The sequence below is a fragment of the Ornithorhynchus anatinus genome, chromosome 5, assembly GCF_004115215.2.
Source record: "Ornithorhynchus anatinus isolate Pmale09 chromosome 5, mOrnAna1.pri.v4, whole genome shotgun sequence".
NCBI lineage: Eukaryota > Metazoa > Chordata > Mammalia > Monotremata > Ornithorhynchidae > Ornithorhynchus > Ornithorhynchus anatinus.
Window position 1 is genome coordinate 92,148,822 of NC_041732.1, and position 18,750 is coordinate 92,167,571.

General features: G+C 43.5%; 1 protein-coding gene and 1 non-coding gene across 3 annotated transcripts in view; both read left to right on the top strand.

The window, feature by feature from the left end:
- AFG3L2 (AFG3 like matrix AAA peptidase subunit 2) overlaps window positions 1-18,750 on the top strand; it is a 43,595-nt gene that overhangs the window by 3,390 nt on the left and 21,455 nt on the right. For both annotated transcript variants that reach the window (XM_029065605.2, XM_029065604.2), the window contains exons 2-8: window positions 5,875-5,974; window positions 6,321-6,398; window positions 10,478-10,593; window positions 10,876-11,028; window positions 13,277-13,351; window positions 15,077-15,201; window positions 17,459-17,732. In XM_029065605.2, coding sequence (XP_028921438.1) covers window positions 5,875-5,974; window positions 6,321-6,398; window positions 10,478-10,593; window positions 10,876-11,028; window positions 13,277-13,351; window positions 15,077-15,201; window positions 17,459-17,732 — 921 coding nt within the window. The remainder of the gene's footprint in view (window positions 1-5,874; window positions 5,975-6,320; window positions 6,399-10,477; window positions 10,594-10,875; window positions 11,029-13,276; window positions 13,352-15,076; window positions 15,202-17,458; window positions 17,733-18,750) is intronic.
- On the top strand, window positions 15,836-15,973 carry LOC114812609. The gene has a single exon (XR_003760260.1). It is a non-coding gene; the product is annotated as a small nucleolar RNA SNORA7 (small nucleolar RNA).

Sequence of the window (18,750 nt, forward strand, 5' to 3'; positions counted from 1 at the left end):
AAGCGGGGAAGTCGTTGGTCTGGTGTATACGGACCGTGGAGGGAGGATGTGGGAAAGGGATTGACAGTGAGATAAACAAGATGCACGAGCCACGAGAAGCAGCATGGCTCAGTGGAAAGCTCCCGGGCTTGGGAGTCAGAGGTCATGGGTTCCAATCCCGGCTCCGCCACTTGTCAGCTGTGTGACTGTGGGCAAGTCACTTCACTTCTCTGTGCCTCAGTTACCTCATCTGTAAAATGGCGATTAAGACTGTGAGCCTCACGTGGGGCAACCTGATTATCCCGTATCTCCCTCCCCCAGCGCTCAGAACAGTGCTCTGCACATAGTAAGCGCTTAACAAATACCAACATTATTATTATTATTAAGATGGGGCACAACGAGTTATCCTGGCTCAACCATTGCCTGCTATATGACCTTGAGCAAGTCATTTATCTTCTGTGTGACTCTGTAAAATGGAAATGAAATACCTGTTGTACCTAGACTGTGAGCCCCATGTGGCATTGGGATTGGGTCTAACGTGATTATCTTGTGCTTAGTTCAGTGCTTATTACATAGTATCTGCTTAACAAATATTACAATTATTATCCAGCTCAGTTCCTTTTATGGGATTTGATAATAATTGTAGCATTTGTTAAGCCCTTACAACTTGCCAAGCACTGTGCCAAACCTGGGGAAGAAAGCAGATTGAAGATACCTACATTGCAGACCACCCCCTTCTCCTTGAAACATTATCTAACCTCAGTTTCACTGCCACTCCTCTCTGGGTTCTCCTATCTCTCTGGTTGCATCTCAGTCTCTTTTGCAGGCTCCTTCTCAGTCTCCCGCCCTTTACCTGTGGGAGTCCTTCAAGGCTCAATTCTGGGTCCATCTCCATCTGTACCGCTCCGGTGTAGAACTCATTCGATCCCGTGGTTTCAACTACCACCTCTTTGGGGGTGATTCCCAAATCTGTCACTCCAGCCCTGACCTCTCCCCTTCTCTGCTTACATTTCCTCCTGCCTTCAAGATCCCTACTTGGATATCCTACCGACACCTCAAATTGAACATGTCCAAAACAGCTCCTCAACTTCCCCTCTAGACCTTGTCCTCCCCCTTACTTTCCCATCACTGTAGACAGAACTACCATCCCCACAAGCCCATAACTTTTTCCTCAACTCCTCTCTCTCATTCAACCCACATATTCAGTCTGTCACCAAATTCTGTAGGTTCTACCTTCACGACAGTTCTAAAATCCACCCTTATTTCTCTGTTCAGACTCCAACCGCGTTAATCAAAGCACTTATCCTGCCGTGATTACTGCATCGGCCTCCGTGCTGACCTCCCTGCCTCCTGTCTCTCCCCACTTCAGTCCCTACTTCACTCTGCTGCCCAGGTCATTTTTCTGCAGAAACATTCAGTCTGTGTTTCGCCAGTGAACCTCCGATGGTTGCCCATCACCTGTGCATCAAACAGAAACTGCGTCCTTTTGGCTTTCAAGCACTCCATCAGCTCACTGCCTCCTACCTCACTGATTTCCTACTACCACCCGAACTGCACGATTCGCCCACCGAACCTCAGTTTCGTCTGTCTCTCCGCTGACCCCTTGCCAACATATTCCCTCCGACTTGGAACTCCCTCCCAGTTCATAAACGACTCCTACCTACAAAGCCTTATTAAAATTACACCTCCTCCAAGAGGCCTTCCCTGACTAAGCCCACATTTCCCAGTTCCCTCTCCCTTCCGCATCACCTATGCTCTTGGATCTGTACTCACCCTCTCCTATCTTTCGTCGCTGATTTACTACTGCAACTCATCTGGTACATTTCACTCTTTTCATGCCAACCTTCTTACTGTACCTCAGTCTGGCCTCTCTCCCCTCTGACCCCTTACCTCTGTCCTCTTTCTGGCCCGGAACTTTCTCTGCTTTCATATAGGACAGACCACCACTCCACCAACATTCGAAGCCGCATTCAATCTTATTTATTGAGCACCTACTGCATGCAGACCACTGTACTAAGCGCTTGGAAAGCACAGTTCCACAACAAAAAGAGACAATCCCGACCCAACAACGGGCTCACAGTCTAGGAGGGGAGAGACAGACAACAAAACAAGTAGATGGGCACCAATAGCATCAATATAAATAAGTAGAATTATAGATATATACACATCATTAAAATAAATAGGATAATAAATATGTAGGTATATATACACAAGTGCTGTGGGGCGGGGAGGGGGGTAGGGCAGAGGGAGGGAGTCAGGACAATGGGAGGGGAGGATTAAAATACCATCTCTTCCAAGAGGCCTTTCTCAACTAAGCCCTCAATTTCCTCTACTCCCTCTCCCTTCTGCATCACCCTTGCTCTTGGATTTGTACCCCTTAAGGACTTTTGATTTGCTGTTTGTCTCCCCTGTTTAGCGTGTGAGCCCATCACAGGGGAGGGATTGTCTTTATCTGTTGCCGAATTGTATGTTCCAAGCGCTTAGTACAGTGCTCTGCACACAGTAAGCGCTCAATAAATACTATTGAATGAATGAATTCATCCCACCCATACATGCATATCCACGGTTTATTTTAATGTCTCTCTCCGCATCTAAACTGAAAGCTTCTTGTGGGCAAGGAACATATTCACCAATTTTGCTGTATTGTACTCTCCCAAGTGCTTAGTACAGTGCTCTGCACGGACTAGGCCTTCAATATATACCATGGTTTAACTTGGTAGGCATGATCCCTGCCCACAAAAAGTTTGGTGTCTACAGGAGGCAGACAACATGTTTTCCCCACTTCTTGAGAACCCCCAATGGTTGTCCATCCACCTCCACATCAGACAGAGTCTCCTTACCATCAACTTTAAAGCACTCAATCACCCCTCCTACCTTACCTCCCTGATTTCCTATTACAATCCAGCCCAGATGCTTTGCTTCTCTAATGCCAGCCTACTCACTGGACCTCGATCTCGTCTATCTCTCCGCTTACCTTCGCCCACGTCCCGCCTCTGGCCTAGAAAGCCCTCCCTCTTCAAATCCGATAGTTATTCTCCATACCTTCAAAACCTTATCGAAGGCACAAATCAATCAGACAATGGGTTGGGTCTCTTTTGAGAGCGTACCATGTACAGAGAGTAGTGTACTAAACGTTTGGGAGAGTACAATACAACAGAATTAGCAGATTCGTTCTGCTAATCTCCTCCAAGAGGCCTTCCCTAAGCCCTCATATCCTTTTCTCCCTCTCCCTTCTGAGTTGCCCTAGTACTTGCATTTGCACCTTTTATTCATCCCTCCCTCAGCCCCACAGCACTTATATTCAAATCATTAATTTATTTATGTATATCAAATGTCTAACTCCCCCTCTAGCCTGTAAACTCATTATTGGCAGGGAATGTGTCTGCCAACTCTGTTATACTACATTCTCCCAATCACTTGGTACAGTGCTCTCCATACAGTAAATACTCCACCACTGGGTGACCTTGAGCAAGTCACTTCACTTCTCTGGGCTTCAGTTACCTCATCTGCAAAATGGGGATTAAGATTGCGAAGGCTGTGTAAGGCATGGACTGTAGCTTGTATCGACCCCAGGACTTAGTATAGTACCTGGCAAGTAGTAAGTGCTTAACAATAACATAAAAAATAAATATATCGGTGAATCGATATCCTTTAAACACTTGATATTCACCCCACCCTCATCCCCAAAGCACTTATGGATGTATCCGAAATATATTTTAATATTTGTCTATCCCTCTAAAGTGGTAAACTCCTGATGGGCAGGGAAAGCGTCTACTGGTATTGTTGTATTTGCTTGTATCTACCCTAGTGCTTAGTACAGTGCCTGGTGCACAGTACGTGTTTAACAAATACCACAGTTATTATACTCTCCCAAGTGCTTAGTACAGAGCTCTGCACCAGGTGCTCATTAAATACCAATGACATTGCTCATCAGAGCAGAAACAGTCCCTGACTCACATGGGTTTCACAGTGTCAGGGGAAGGGAAACTAGGTATTTCGTCCCCTTTCTGCAGGTGAAGAAACGGAGGCACCGATAAGGTAAATGACTTGCCCAACGTCGCACAGCAGGCAAGAGTGCGACCTTGGGGAAGCAGCGTGGCTCAGTGGAAAGAGCCTGGGCTTTGGAGTCAGAGGTCATGGGTTCGACTGCCGGCTCTGTCACTTGTCAGCTGTGTGACTGTGGGCAAGTCACTTCACTTCTCTGTGCCTCAGTTACCTCTTCTGTAAAATGGGGATTAACTGTAAGCCTCACGTGGGACAACCTGATTACCCTGTATCTACCCCAGCGCTTAGAACAGTGCTCTGCACATAGTAAGCGCTTAACAAATACCAACATTATTATTATTATTAAGTGGCAGATCAGAACCTGTGCCACCACCTGACTTCCACTCCTGTGCTTTTTTCTCTAATCCTTGGATCCAGGGTGGCCCTCCAGCCAGACCGTGTTGGACAAGGCTGATTTGGATGACGTGACATTCCCTTCCAACCCAATGACCTTCTGACAGTCAGACCAATAAAACAGTACCCTATCTGGGGGAGTTTCATCCACGTAGTTGAGTAGAATGAGACTCAGCAATCGATGATTTACAGTTTCAGTCCTTCTAAGTGGGACAATTTCTTTAATAATAATAATAATAATAATGTTGGTATTTGTTAAGCGCTTACTATGTGCCGAGCACTGTTCTAAGCACTGGGGTAGACACAGGGGAATCAGGATGTGCCACGTGGGGCTCACAGTCTTAATCCCCATTTTACAGATGAGGGAACTGAGGCACAGAGAAGTTAAGTGACTTGCCCACAGTCACACAGCTGACAAGTGGCAGAGCTGGGATTCAAATTCATGACCTCTGACTCCAAAGCCCATGCTCTTTCCACTGAGCCACGCTGCTTCTCGTGCTGCTTTATGCTTTATGCAGGCTTAAGAAGGGGGATGGTGAAAGGGGACGGGATTGTCCCCCTGTCCAATCCTCACGTGTCCTCTTAATAAATGCTGTCAGCGCTATTACTCATACAGGATAGATGAGGCAGGGAAATTAACGACTAAGCCCTCAATTCCCCTACTCCTTTTCCCTCTGCATGGCCTAAGCGCTAAGATCTCTACCCATTAAGCACTTGACATTCACCCCAGCCTCAGCTCCACAGCACTCAAGTACATAGCCATCATTTATTTTATTGTCTGTCTCCCGGTCTTGACTATAAACTCTCTGTGGACAGGGAAAGTGTCTACCGACTTTATTGTAGTCTCCCAAGTGCTTAATAGAGTGCTGGGCACACAGTAAGCACTCAATAAATATCACTGATTGATTGATTGTGAGATTTGGGACAGAAGAGCCATTATCTCCTTGTTTATATATTGCATAAAATCCAAAAGTTGCAACTATTTCAGGTGCCATTCTGGTTAATATTGCATTCATTCAGTGTTGCTAAGCTCTGCCTCATTAACTAAGAATTTGATGTAGTGGTGTTTTTGCAGACTGTGATCCTAATGGACAGGTTTTTTCAGCACTTCACATCATAAATCCTCTAAGCAAATCAGGATGAGACAACAGTAATTCAGTTATCAATCGCTAGTATTTATTGAGTGCTTACTGTGTGCTAAGGACAGTACTAAGCACTTGGAAGAGTACAGTACAAGAGAATTGGTGGACACATTTCCTGCCCATAACGACTTTATAGCCTTGAGTTGTGCATAAACAATGTTTTTAAAAAGTCATTTGATTGAATAAATATTTTAGCAAGTGTCAGTCAATAAATAGTATTTATTGAGCACTTACTAAGTGCTTGGAAGAGTACAGTACAACAGAACTAGTGGACCTGTTCCCTGCCCATTATGAATTTACAGTCTAGAGACATCTTCTTGGTCCCTTTAGTGATTATTTCTCTTAATTTTCTCAGTTCTTTCAACATGTCAGTCCTCAAGTGACTCCTGATAGAAGTTCTCTCTTGACGAGTGTAATTGCTGCCTACCAAAGGCTCTGTTCTCGACCTCCAAAAGGTAAACACAGGTGTAGTCAAATGGATGTGGACTTCTGTGGGTCTGTGAGTCTTCCCACCCTTGCTTAAACTGCCATTGATAAAAACTAATTAACCGCAGCTAAACATTTTGGTGAGCAATTAAAGTGCTATCGTTTGCATGACCTTGCAGTTTGAGTTCATGTTTTTTTATTTCCTCCCCAGATAACTGTGGGTGTGTGATTTGAGATATTTTTTTTTAGCCCTAGCTTACAGTTCACTTAAAAGGAGATGCTGCTTTTTACCTTTTAGTTATTTTGTATACATTTTATAAAGTACCAAAAACTAGACAACCTCAAATATTTTTTTTCTTCTCCTTTTCCTGACAGGATTTGAAAAATACTTTCCCAATGGAAAAAATGGCAAGAAAGCTAGTGAATCCAAAGAACCCGGTGGAGAAACGAAAGGTACTAAGTTATGTGCTGTCGGGCAGTTTTATTCTGTCAGTCAGGGAATTGATGACCAGAAGCTCTTATCTGAGGAATCCTCCCCTCCCCTCCCTCACACTCAATGGACGGTGTTAGGAGTAAAGTGATGCAGCACTGTGGGTTGGGGGGAGTGGCATAATAATTGTAATAACTGTAGTATTTGTTAAGCACTTGCTATGTGCCAGGCACGGTACTAAACCCTGGAGTGGATACAAGCAAATCGCGTTGGACACACGTCCCATGTGGGGCTCACACTCTTAATCCCCATTTTACAGACGAGGGAACTGAAGCCCAGAGAAGCTAAGTGACTTGCCCAAGGTCACACAGCAGACAAGCGGCAGAGCCGGGATTAGAACCCGTCCTGTGACTACCAAGCCTGTGCTCTTGCCATGAGGCCACGTAAAAAAGAAATGGTGATTCTTGTAGGGAAATGGTGATTCTTGTCCAGTGAGTGGTAATCTGCACATCTCCTCCAAGAGGTCTTCCCTGACCAAGCCCCCCTTTTCTTTTCTCCAATTCCCTTCTGCATCTCCCTGACCTGTTCCCTTTGTTCTTCCTCCCTCCCAGCCCCACAGCACTTAGGTACATATCTGTCATTTTAAATTTATATTAATGTCTGTCTTCCCTTCCTCTAGACTTTAAATTCATTGTGGACAGGGAATGTGTCTGTTTATTGTGGTATGGTACTCGCCTAAGTGGTTAGTACGGTGCTCTGCGCTCAGTAAGCGCTCAATAAATATGAATGAATGAATGTACACAAATTTGGGGCAAAAGGGTATGACTTTCTGTGGTATATGGAAAATTCACTGACTTCAAATTTATTCCCTTTTCAAAATCTCTTCTCAGCAACTCTCCTACTCCCTCATCCACTCCCCTGACCATAACCCTCACCAACTATTCCAAACCTTTAACTTTTGCTTGAAGCCCTTAATGCTCCTGCCACTGCCCTCCTTAGCCCCCAACAGCTGTATCTTCCAGAGAAGCAGCGTGGCTTAGTGGAAAGAGCACGGGCTTGGGAGCCAGAGGCCGTGAGTTCTAATCCTGGCTCCGCCACTTGTCAGCTGTGTGACTGTGGGCAAGTCACTTAACATCTCTGTGCCTCAGTTACCTCATCTGTAAAATGGAGAGTATGGCTGTGAGTCCCACGTGGGACACCCCGATTACCTGATATCAACCCCAGCGCTTAGAACAGTGCTTGGCCCATAGTAAGTGCTTAACCAATACCAACATTATTATTTTGTCTCCTCTTCCCTGTAAATCTGTACTGTTTATTTCCCCACAGAGACCTCCAGAACTGTTGCCTTTTCAGCGATAGGAAAGTCAGTGGGAGGGCATGGTTTGGGCGGGAAGAGTTCTGTTTTGGTCATGTTAAGGTTGAGGGGTCAGTAGGACATCCAAGTAGAGATGTCTGGAAGGCAGGAGGAAATGCGAGACTGCACAGGAGGAGAGAGATCTGGCCTGGAGATGTCAAATAGAGAGTCATCCACATAGAGATGTAGTTGAAGCCAGGGGAGTGAATGAGTTCTCCAAGGGAATGGGAGTAGATGGAGAATAGCAGGGGACCCAGAACTGGGAAGGAATGTGACCTAGTGGAAAAAGCACCAGTCTGGGAGCCAGAGGGCCTTGTTCTAATCCTGGCTGTGCCACTTGCTAGCTGTGTGATCCTGGGCAAGTCACTATGCCTCAGTTTCCTCAACTGCAATACTTGTTCTCCTTCCTACTTTTGCCCTGATTCCATCGTTTATGAGTATCTTTGTCATCCCCATTAGAGTGGAAGCGAAGCAGCGTGGCTTAGTAGATAGAGCACAGGCCTAGGAGTCAGAAGGACCTGGGTTCTAATCCCAGCTCCACCGCATATCTGCTCTGTGACCTTGGGCAAGGCACTTCACTTCTCCGGGCCTCAGATACCTCATCTTTAAAGTGGAGATTAAGTGTGTGAGCCCCATTGTGAGACAGACTGTGTCTATCCTGATTAATTCGTATCTACCCTAGTGCTTAGAACGGTGCTTGGGACATAGTGTTTAACAAGTACCATAATTATTCATGTGATCAGGGAACATGCCTCGTACTTCCCTTGTAATTTTCAAACACTTAGCAGAGTTCGTTGCATGCAGTAGGTGCTCAGTAAAAGCAGTGTTACTCTTAAAATTCTCAAGACTTTCCCTTATGAGACTTATTCCTCAGGAGCATCCTGAGGAAGAAATGGACCCTAGAGGCAGAATAACCAAGAACAAAATGAAATATCTATTAAATGAAGAAAACAACTGTGGGAAGTAGCATGGCCTAGTAAGAGAGTCAGTGGACTGGGTTCTGATCCCGGCTCTGCCACCTGTCTGCTCTATGACCTTGGTCAAGTCTCTTAACTTCTCAATGCCTCAGTTTCCTCATTTGTAAAGGGTGTAAGACTGTGAGTCCCAAGTGGGATGAGAAGTAGCATGGCTCAGGGGAAAGAGCCCGGGCTTGGGAGTCAGAGGTCGTGGGTTCGAAGCCCGGCTCTGCCACTTGTCAGCTGTGTGACTGTGGGCAAGTCACTTCACTTCTCTATGTCTCAGTAACCTCATCTGTAAAATGGGGATTAACTGTGAGCCTCACGTGGGACAACCTGATTACCCTGTATCTACCCCAGTGCTTAGAACAGTGCTCTGCACATAGTAAGTGCTTAACAAATACCAACATTATTATTATTATGTGGACTGTGTCCAACCTGATTAGCATGTATCTGTTCCAGTGCTTAGAAAAATGCTTGAAACATGGTATTCATTCATTCATTCATTCAATTGTATTTATTGAGTGCTCACTGTGTGCAAAGCACTGTACTGAGCGCTTGGGAGAGTACAATATAACAACAAACACATTCCTGCCCACAACGAGCTCACAGTCAAGGGGGGCAGGCAGACATTAATATAAATAGACAAACAGATAAATTATGGATATATGCAGATATATACATGTGAGAATGGGAGGGAAGATGAATGAAGGAGCAAGTAAGAGCGGTGCAGAACAGAGTGGGAGAAGAAGAGAGGAGAGCTTAGTCAAGGAAGAATTCTTTCAGGAGATGTGCCTTCAATAAGGTTTTGAAGTGGGGAAGAGCAATTATCTGTCTGATACGAGGAGAGGGGGTGTTGCAGGCAAGAAGTAGGATGTGGACAAGGGGTTGGCAGCGAGATAGACGAGATGGAGGTGAGTGAGAAGGTTAGCATTATAGGAACAAAGTGTGCGGGCTGGGTTGTAGTAGGAGAGTAGCGAGGTGAGGTAGGAGGGAGTAAGGTGATTAAGTGCTTTAAATCCAGTGGTGAGGCGCTTTTGTTTGATGCGGAGGTAGATGGGCAACCACTGGAGTTTCTTGAGTGGGGAACATGGTCTGAAGGTTTTTGAAGGAAAATGATTTGGGCAGCAGAGTGGTGTATGGACAGGAGTGGGGAGAGACAGGAGGCAAGGAGGTCAGCAAGGAGGTTGATATAATAATAGTATTCACTTAAATATCATAAAAAATCCTGTGCTTTGACCCCTAAATTGAAAGGCACTGAAAATACAAAGCATAAAGGGCCACTTTTCAAGCAGTCTTAAAGAGGAGTGAAGAATTAAAGGAGATTAGGCAGAGGCTGTTTGTTCAGGGAGCAGGATTGGATGGGGAAAAAATTAAAAAGGAAACTTCACCTTTGAAAGTGACAAAGAACATATTTTTTCAGCCAGTTCTCGAAATAACTAATAAATTGTCACGAGATCAATCAGTAGTATTCATTGTGCACTTATCGTGCAGAACACTGTACTAAGCACTTGAGAAAATAAACAGCCACAGAGTTGATAGACATGATCCTTGCCCACAACAGACTTACAATCTGTAGGAGACAGACATTGAAGTAGGTTAGGGGTAGTGGCAATAACAGAGAATAAAAATATTTATATTTGTTGTGGAGCCGGGGTGAGTGTCAGGGTGCCTAAGCCCTGTTCATAGTTGTCTCAGAGCAGATGTTTTGCGGACGGTATTTAGTAACAAATAAGATCAGTGGGATGTAAAAATGCCGTTTTCTATTTTGGTTGTTTTTGTTTATAAACAGAAGCAAAGCCAGCTCAAACTCAGCGCCCTTCTGGTGAAGGAGTTAGTGGTGGAGGTGGTGGCGGAAAAAAAGGTGGAAAGAAAGACGATTCTCACTGGTGGTCCAGGTTCCAGAAGGTTCGTTTTGATTCTCTTGGTTCGATTTTCAGTGATGGGGGTTTTGTTTGCTTTCTAGCTTGTTCTGTTACCCTTTATAATAATTACGATGGTATTTGTTAAGGGCTGACTATGAGCGAATGACTAGCTGGAAAGCGAGCCTTCTCATACTTTTCTTTTTTTTGTAAGGTTGTTCATAGTCACAAGAAAGGTTTAAAGAGTTCATAACAATTTGTATTTTTGCTTGAGACTTTGTTCTTAATAGTAATCTGCTTTCCCCCCTTTCTTTTTCGTATTTCACAGGGTGATTTTCCTTGGGATGACAAGGAGTTCCGACTGTACTTTGTTGGGAGTGCTCTATTTTGGGCTACTGTTGTATTCTACTTTTTCTTCAAGAGCTCGGGGAGAGAGATCACTTGGAAGGACTTTGTCAATAACTACCTCTCCAAAGGAGTGGTGAGTAGCCTGAGTACACAGGGGAAGGCCCAGAAATTCAAATGTGTGAAGGAAGATTCCCTCGGAATGGTAGTATCAACCCAAAAAGCAATAACTGCTATAGCCAGCAAGTACTTTTCCTTCAGAAAATTATGGTAAATTAAATTATTGTGCTATTCTATTTAGTCTCCTTTCAAAGAAACCCTCCCAGGTCCATTTGCATTCATTTAATTGGGTGTCATAAGGGAAGGTAATAATTCTTTTTCTTCATGATGCAAAAATAGCCAGTTGATAGTTTTGTAAAGTTCTTTGCTCAGATGAGGACTAGAAATGGGCACGTCCAAATAGCTGGCATAGTGCTTATCTCTTGGGCCAGGTTCTTTGGCAGCTTACTGACACTCTGCCCTTCCAGACCCATCTCCGTATTTGGGCAGACCCCAGTTTCGTTGGGTGTCTGACGTCGAAGGACCAAACACCTCCCTTTCCTCTGAACGTAGCTAGAACTGCTCTCTTTGTGGTAGTTTCTGATTTCTTCGACTGACTGCTTCCTCTGCACACGGTAACTTCCAGGGTAAGAAGGATGTAGGCTGGCTCTTCAGGAGTCTATTTGGGGAATCATTCAATCAATTAGTGATATTTATTAAGCACTTATTATGTGTAGAGCACTGTACCCAGCACTTGGGAGAGTACAGTCCAACGGAATTAGCAGATGTCTTCCTTGCCCATAATGAACGTACATTGTAGAGGGGAAGACCAACACTAATATGAATAAAGTAATTCATAATATCTGTATCACTCAAATTTTGTAGCCTTGTCCTGATGCCTTATTGCTGTAACTTCCTAATAATAATGTTGGTATTTGTTAAGCGCTTACTATGTGCAGAGCACTGTTCTAAGCGCTGGGGTAGACATAGAGGAATCAGGTTGTCCCACAGGGGGCTCACAGTCTTAATCCCCCTTTTACAGATGAGGTAACTGAGGCCCAGAGAAGTTAAGCGACTTGCCCACAGTCACACAGCTGACAAGTGGCAGAGCTGGGATTCGAACTCATGACCTCTGACTCCAAAACCCGTGCTCTTTCCACTGAGCCATGCTGCTTCTCTACTAGAGCTTGGTTAGACATTTATTTAGATTGGAGAGTGAAGGACCAGTTAACGTGTTGTACTTAGCTGTTGAGATCCTCTAATTCTCCTAACGGTTACCCTTAAGGGTAATGAACAGTGCTCAGCGCTTAGAATGGTGCTTGGCACATAGTAAGCGCTTACCAAATACCATAATTAGTATTATAGTGGAGGAAACGAAGGGTAAGTGGTGTGTTTTTCTAACTGCATACCTTCGACCTGGCTGCCAGCTGGCCACAGAAGTCAGCAGTCCCCTAATTAATAATGGTAATAATTATGGTACTTGTTCAGCACTTACTGTGTGCCCGGCACTGTTCTAAGCGCTGGGGTAGTTATAAGTTAAGCAAGATGGACATAATCCCTGTCCCACATGGGGCTCACACTCTTAATCCCCATATTACAGATGAGGAAACGGAGGCCTATAGAAGTGAAGTGACTTGCCCCAGGTCACACAGCACATGAGTGGCAGAGCCGGGCAGGCCCGTGCTCCATCCACTAAGCCACTCTGCTTCACCCTAAATGGCATGTTCCCCAGAACTGCTGGGCAAGGGGTTGGGGGCTTATGGTACGTGGGGGTTCCCTGACAAGGCATAGAGCCAGGCAGAAGTGAATCAGAGGTCAGCTTCTACCTGGCCTATCTCTTCTCCACCCATTTTCGAGAGAGCGGGTTGTGAAAACCTCCAGGTGGTTGCTTATGGCTCTCAGTCCTGTTCACCCACAGTGATTGATCTAAAGCATCAGTCTAACAGACTCCCAACTACTTGGCCAACAGAACTTCCTATTGACCTGTCTTTTCTCTACCCAGTCGTCATCTCATATGTAGGTGTTTTCTGACTTACTGTTCATCCCAGCAATGATGAGGATACTCATTTAGGGTATTTGTAAAGCACTTATTATACGCAAGGCCCTGTTCTAAGCGCTGGGGTGAAAACAACCAGGTTGGGTTGGGCACAGTCCCTGTCCCACATAGGGCTCACAGTCTTAATCCTCATTTTACAGATGAGGGAACCAAGGCAGAGAGAAGTGATTGTTGAGAATCAGTCAATGAAAAAGATTCCTGGGTTAGAATGAATGAATGAATTCAGAATAAGTTAGGGATAATCTCTAAATTTATGTCTCTCTCTCTCTTATTCCCTTTTGTCTTGCAGGTGGACAGGTTAGAAGTAGTCAACAAGCGCTTTGTCCGAGTGTCTTTTACACCAGGAAAAACTCCTGTTGATGGGGTAAATTGGCTTTTATAATTGATTTATACCTACAGTTGATCAGAGGGTACTTTTGTTCTGCCTTAGTCTATTAACAAATATTGGCTCTGCCCAGTTTAGCTTCAGCATTTTAAAAATAGGAGTTTTGGTAAATATGTTGTTTTTCCATTTTCTGACTTTTTATGAGTTATTCTCCCCGAGTAATTCTCTGTAATAGTGGGCACAAATAGATTTTTTTTGGTCCCTTCTGAAGAGTTTGTAGGCTCTAAGTGCCTTTCAGAAACCTCTGTTGCCATTGATAATGAAGAATGTTTTGGACTAGTTAATATACTTGACATGTATATATCTCATGAAATGTTAACCAGTCAGCTCATCGACTGTTAGTTTATTGAGGCAGGTTGTTCCACTGTATGTCTCTACTTTTAAATTGCATTTCAAGCCTTACTTCCTCCAGGCATCTTTACCTGATTCATCCCTTCTATTTTCCAACTAGCCGACACCTCCTAATCCGTATCGTCCCCTCCTTTCAACCTTATTATTATTAGTTCATATCTATGGGTATAAACCAAAATAAACAGTGTAGTTTGGGCACTATGTAAAGCCATGATACCTCCATTTTGGGATCACATCTTGCAATTTGAGTCCCCCCCTTTTTGAAAAAACATAATAGATCTGGAGGCGGTACAGAAAACACTATCCAAAATGGTCAGGGAGATGAAAAAGCTTCCATATGAGGATAGATTGAGGTTTTGGAAAATTGCAGGACAAATGGGGGTCTGGATTGAAGTCTACAGAATAAGGGAGGGTGTTGTCAGGGCAGAAATGGAACTGTTGTTCACCAGATGATATGATAAGAGGGTAAAGGACACCCACTGAAGCTTGAGGGAGATAGTCAAAACAATCTAAGGAAACCCCTTCTTCTGACAGTTGGTGGCAAGCGCATGGAATTTGTCATCCCAGGAAGTTGTACGGACGAGCAGGCTCGAGGCAGGCTTGGATAAATTCGAGCATAAGCGATCCATAATAGATTACTGGAAGAAAAAGTTATTTTATGGAACTCGTTAAGCCCTTGCTATGTGCCAAGCACTGTTCTAAGCACTGAGGTAGATACAAGATTATCAGGATGGAACCAGTCCCTGTCCCACATGGGACTCACAATCTAAGGGGGAGTAGGATTGAATCTTCATTTTACAGATGAAACTGTGGCGCACAGAAGTTCAAGTGACTTGTCCTAGGTCATACAGCTGAGAAGTGGTAGAGCTGGGATTAGAACCCAGGTTCTCTGACTCCCAGGCTGTTTCCAGTAGGCTATGCTGCTTCTTGTTAGTGCTGTTACATGGTTCATCTTCACCTGTAAGAATGAATGGCAAGGAAGGAGGCCAAAGGTTCCTCAGCCGTTTTTTTGCCACTCAGAAATAAAATTCTTGGCTGGATAGGCCATGGGTCTGACCCAAGACTTGTATCTCTTGTATTGTCAAGATTGTATATTTGCCTTAGTTCTCTGAACATTTTTTGAAGGCAGGGACTGTCTACTACTCAATAAATGACTTTATAGCCTGATTATTACCGAGTGATTATCTGTTTCTTAACAACCTGCAGCTTGAAGACTACAAAAGCCTCAGTGGTGAAAAATTCTAAAAACAAGAACACATGTTCATGAACAATTTGATTTTTTTATTCTTACCCAGATAGAGCCCCTCCTCTTTTCTTCTGTGATATTAATAATCCCTTTTTTCACTTTTATAGCAATACGTCTGGTTTAATATCGGTAGTGTGGATACCTTCGAACGTAACCTGGAAACTTTGCAGCAGGAATTAGGCATTGAGGGAGAGAATCGGTTACCTGTGGTCTACATTGCTGAAAGTGATGGGTAAGAAGCAGTTTAAATCATTTGAGTGGGCCATTTAGAGCCTAGAAACTATGCACCGCATACTTTTCCCATTCTCTAGGCGGTAGCATTACAGGGAAAAAAACCTTCAAACTTGCCCCTAGTCTGTAACTCTGTAATGGGTGTGTTTGGGGATTTAGTAGTTTATACACAGGACTAGTTCTTTTGTCTATGCATTTCTTTTTCTAATTGATTTTGATCAGTTAAAATACATTCCTTGGCAAATACAGGTTGGCATAGTGCATTTTTGTGTTATTGGAAATTAATGTAAGCCACCTACTTTTGAGGGGAAATACCCTAACTGCAGTACACCCATGATTTGACTTAAAAGGAAATGCTGAAATATCTTGACAGCAGCTTTTTTTATTTTGAGCACTAGGATGAGTGGCAGTTGGAGGGGTTGGTGGGTGATCAGTTTCTAACTCCTTTTCCCTTGCCCTTAATCTCCCTTTAACCTTTAATCTTCCAAATAGTACCCTGTTGCCTTTTCCCTATGCCACTTGCCGGAAGCTCCACCTGCAGTTTCCAAGCTCTGCTTGCATCCCTGTTATCAAACAGGGGAACTTATATGTCCTCCCAACTCTTAGAAGACTTCGGGTTAAGGTAGTTAATGCCACACCTCTCAGGGTCACGCCCGGAGAGTTTCCAGTCCTCTACCAGTCTCGACTACGGGAGGGAGAGTCAAGCAGAGGCCAACCCATTCCATTCCTAGTTTGGCCAGGGGCTAGCCAGTGGAAGGCAGTCTGCCACAAGTCAAAACTCACCCGTGCTGGGCAGCAGCGACATGGGAGAGAGTCAAGGGTGGAGACTCAGGTTGACTGCGTGGAAGGAGGCGGCGATGCTAAACCACTTCTGGATTTTTACCAAGAAAACTCTGGATGCAAAACCAGAATGATGGCAGATGGAGCTGGGGTGTTCTGGGAGAGATGTGTCCATGGGGTCGGAGATGACTCGAAAGCGTAAGACAAGACTAGTAAATGCCAAGATATCTGGTCCCCTTAAATATAGCTGTGTTAGTAAGCTCGCTGTGGGCAGGAAATGTGTCCGTTTACTTTTATAATGTACTCTCCCAAGCTCTTAGTACAGTGCTCTGCACAGAGCGCTCAGTAAATACAATTGAATGAATGAATGAGTCTCACCTACAGTGGATTTTATATTCATTCATTTGTAAACCTATAATGAATTTGCCTGCATTTGCTCTGAGGTGGCTAGTAGTGTGGGCATTCACGTTCTTTTGCCTCTGAGTCTTAATTATGAAAGTTAATGTCTTCATACTAATAGGAGAAGCAGCGTGGATCAGTGGAAAGAGCACGGGCTTTGCAGTCAGAGGTCATGGGTTTGAATCCCAGCTCTGCCACTTGTCAGCTGTGTGACTGTGGGCAAGTCACTTCACTTCTCTGTGCCTCAGTTACCTCAACTGTAAAATGGGGATTAAGACTGTGATCCCCTCATGGGACAACCTGATTCCCCTGTGTCTACCCCAGCCCTTAGAACAGTGCTCTGCACATAGTAAGTGCTTAACAAATACCAACATTATTATTATTATACTAATATATGAAGGCTGATGAATGATTTACAGGAACTAATCTTTCAAATTCCTAAATGAAAGGAAACCATATTCTACAAAGTGCTGTTGGTAATTGATAGACTGATAGAGAAGTCAAAAAGTAGTTGTGTTGGGAACAGCGTTGTCGGGCTCATCTTAACATTCAGGTGTTACTTTAGGATTTCACAGTATGGGAGATGAAATTTTCACCCTATCCAGACTGGAGAAATTGTGGATTTTCACTTTTTAATGCTCCCACTCACCTCCTCACAGATTTCTTAGTTTTTCCTTTAAAACTGACAAAGGAAATGCAAGTTACGTGGATATCTTGAAATATATCTTTTTGAAACAAAAGTATCCTTTATAGAAACGCTATATCAAAATCTAGATTTCATTGCATCTAAGTATGCGGCGGTGAGGAGTGGTGTAAGCGGGGGTCGCCATCCAGTTTAAAAGATTTTACTTTCTCCATCTTTTGGGATGGAGCTGTAGTGCAACTCAAAGTTCATATGGCATTTTGATTCTTTTTATTTAATAATGCAAGGGCTCCTTTTCTCCTGTGAATTGTGGGAAAATCACATCCCAAGCAGCTATCCGAAAGCTAGAAAAGCCCTTCTCGTGCCATTTTAAAATACAAAGACAAGCAGTGCATCTTTCAGAAAATTGATATTATTGAATGTTGTTTTCCCACAGTTCATTCCTGCTGAGCCTGTTCCCTACAGTTCTCATAATTGGCTTTTTACTATACACACTAAGAAGAGGACCTGCTGGCATGGGTCGAACAGGCCGGGGAATGGGTGGACTCTTTAGTGTAGGAGAAACTACCGCCAAGGTCCTGAGAGATGAAATTGATGTGAAGTTCAAAGATGTAGCCGGCTGCGAGGAGGCCAAATTAGAGATAATGGAATTCGTTAATTTCCTGAAAAACCCAAAGCAGTACCAGGATCTGGGAGCGAAAATCCCCAAGGTAAGGTGTTCAAGAACGTTTTCTATATGGAGATTCAAAAATCATTGCTGGAATCATTGCGACGATAAACACTGTTTGATTTGTAAAATACATGGGTCCCAGTCTTACACTCTGGCTAAGTCTTCATTTACTCTGAATGTTATATCATTTACATTGGTGACGTCAGCCGTGAAGAACCTTTTTATAAATGTGTCACATTGATTATGTAATTATTTAGGTAGCATATTTTGGAAAAAATGATCTAGAGTGCATTTGTATTTTATATTGTACCATCAGTTGTGCCCAAGCACCTTTAGAACTTGGATATTGATTACTGCAGCATTTATTCCAACCCTAATTTTTTTCCACAAGTAGTCTTTCCATAGTACCATATTTTAAAGCTCTTATAAGTTTTGGCTGTGTTTATTTCTAAAAAATAAAGCCTGCTCTTGAAATTAAATTGTAAAGTTCTTGAGGCCAGGGACCATGTCATGGTTTCAGAGCAATTTGGTGGTTTTATCAGATTGATTTGTTTTCCCTCATTGTAAAAATATTTAAAAGGGAGAAATTGGAAGATTAAAATGAAATTTTAAAAAAAAGTTTTTGTTTTGGGAGGTGTTTTTTTTTGTTTGGACGTCTCCCTCCCAGTAGAAGCAAGACATTTAAGCTGAAGGTGAAGGAAAGGCACTTAGTTAAAACTTACCAAGTGCTTAGTACAGTGCTCTGCACAGAGTAAGCGCTCAATAAATACTATTGAATGAGTGAATGAAGAGAGGAAATCATAAACTAAATTATGAGGAAGATAAAGACTAACTTTCTAATGTTCGAGGAACATTATTAGAGAGATGGTTACCAAATTCTTTAGCGTCGTATTTTTTACCTCCCTATTCTTGCTCTGACTACTCTGTGATAGTTCTGCAGGCTTATTATTTATGTCTTCTCCCATACCAAGCCTGAAATGATTTTTTGACGTTACTCAGTTTAGTGGAGAAAAACTGTATGTTTTGCTTTTGATTTATAAGGTGTTCAATTGTAGCAG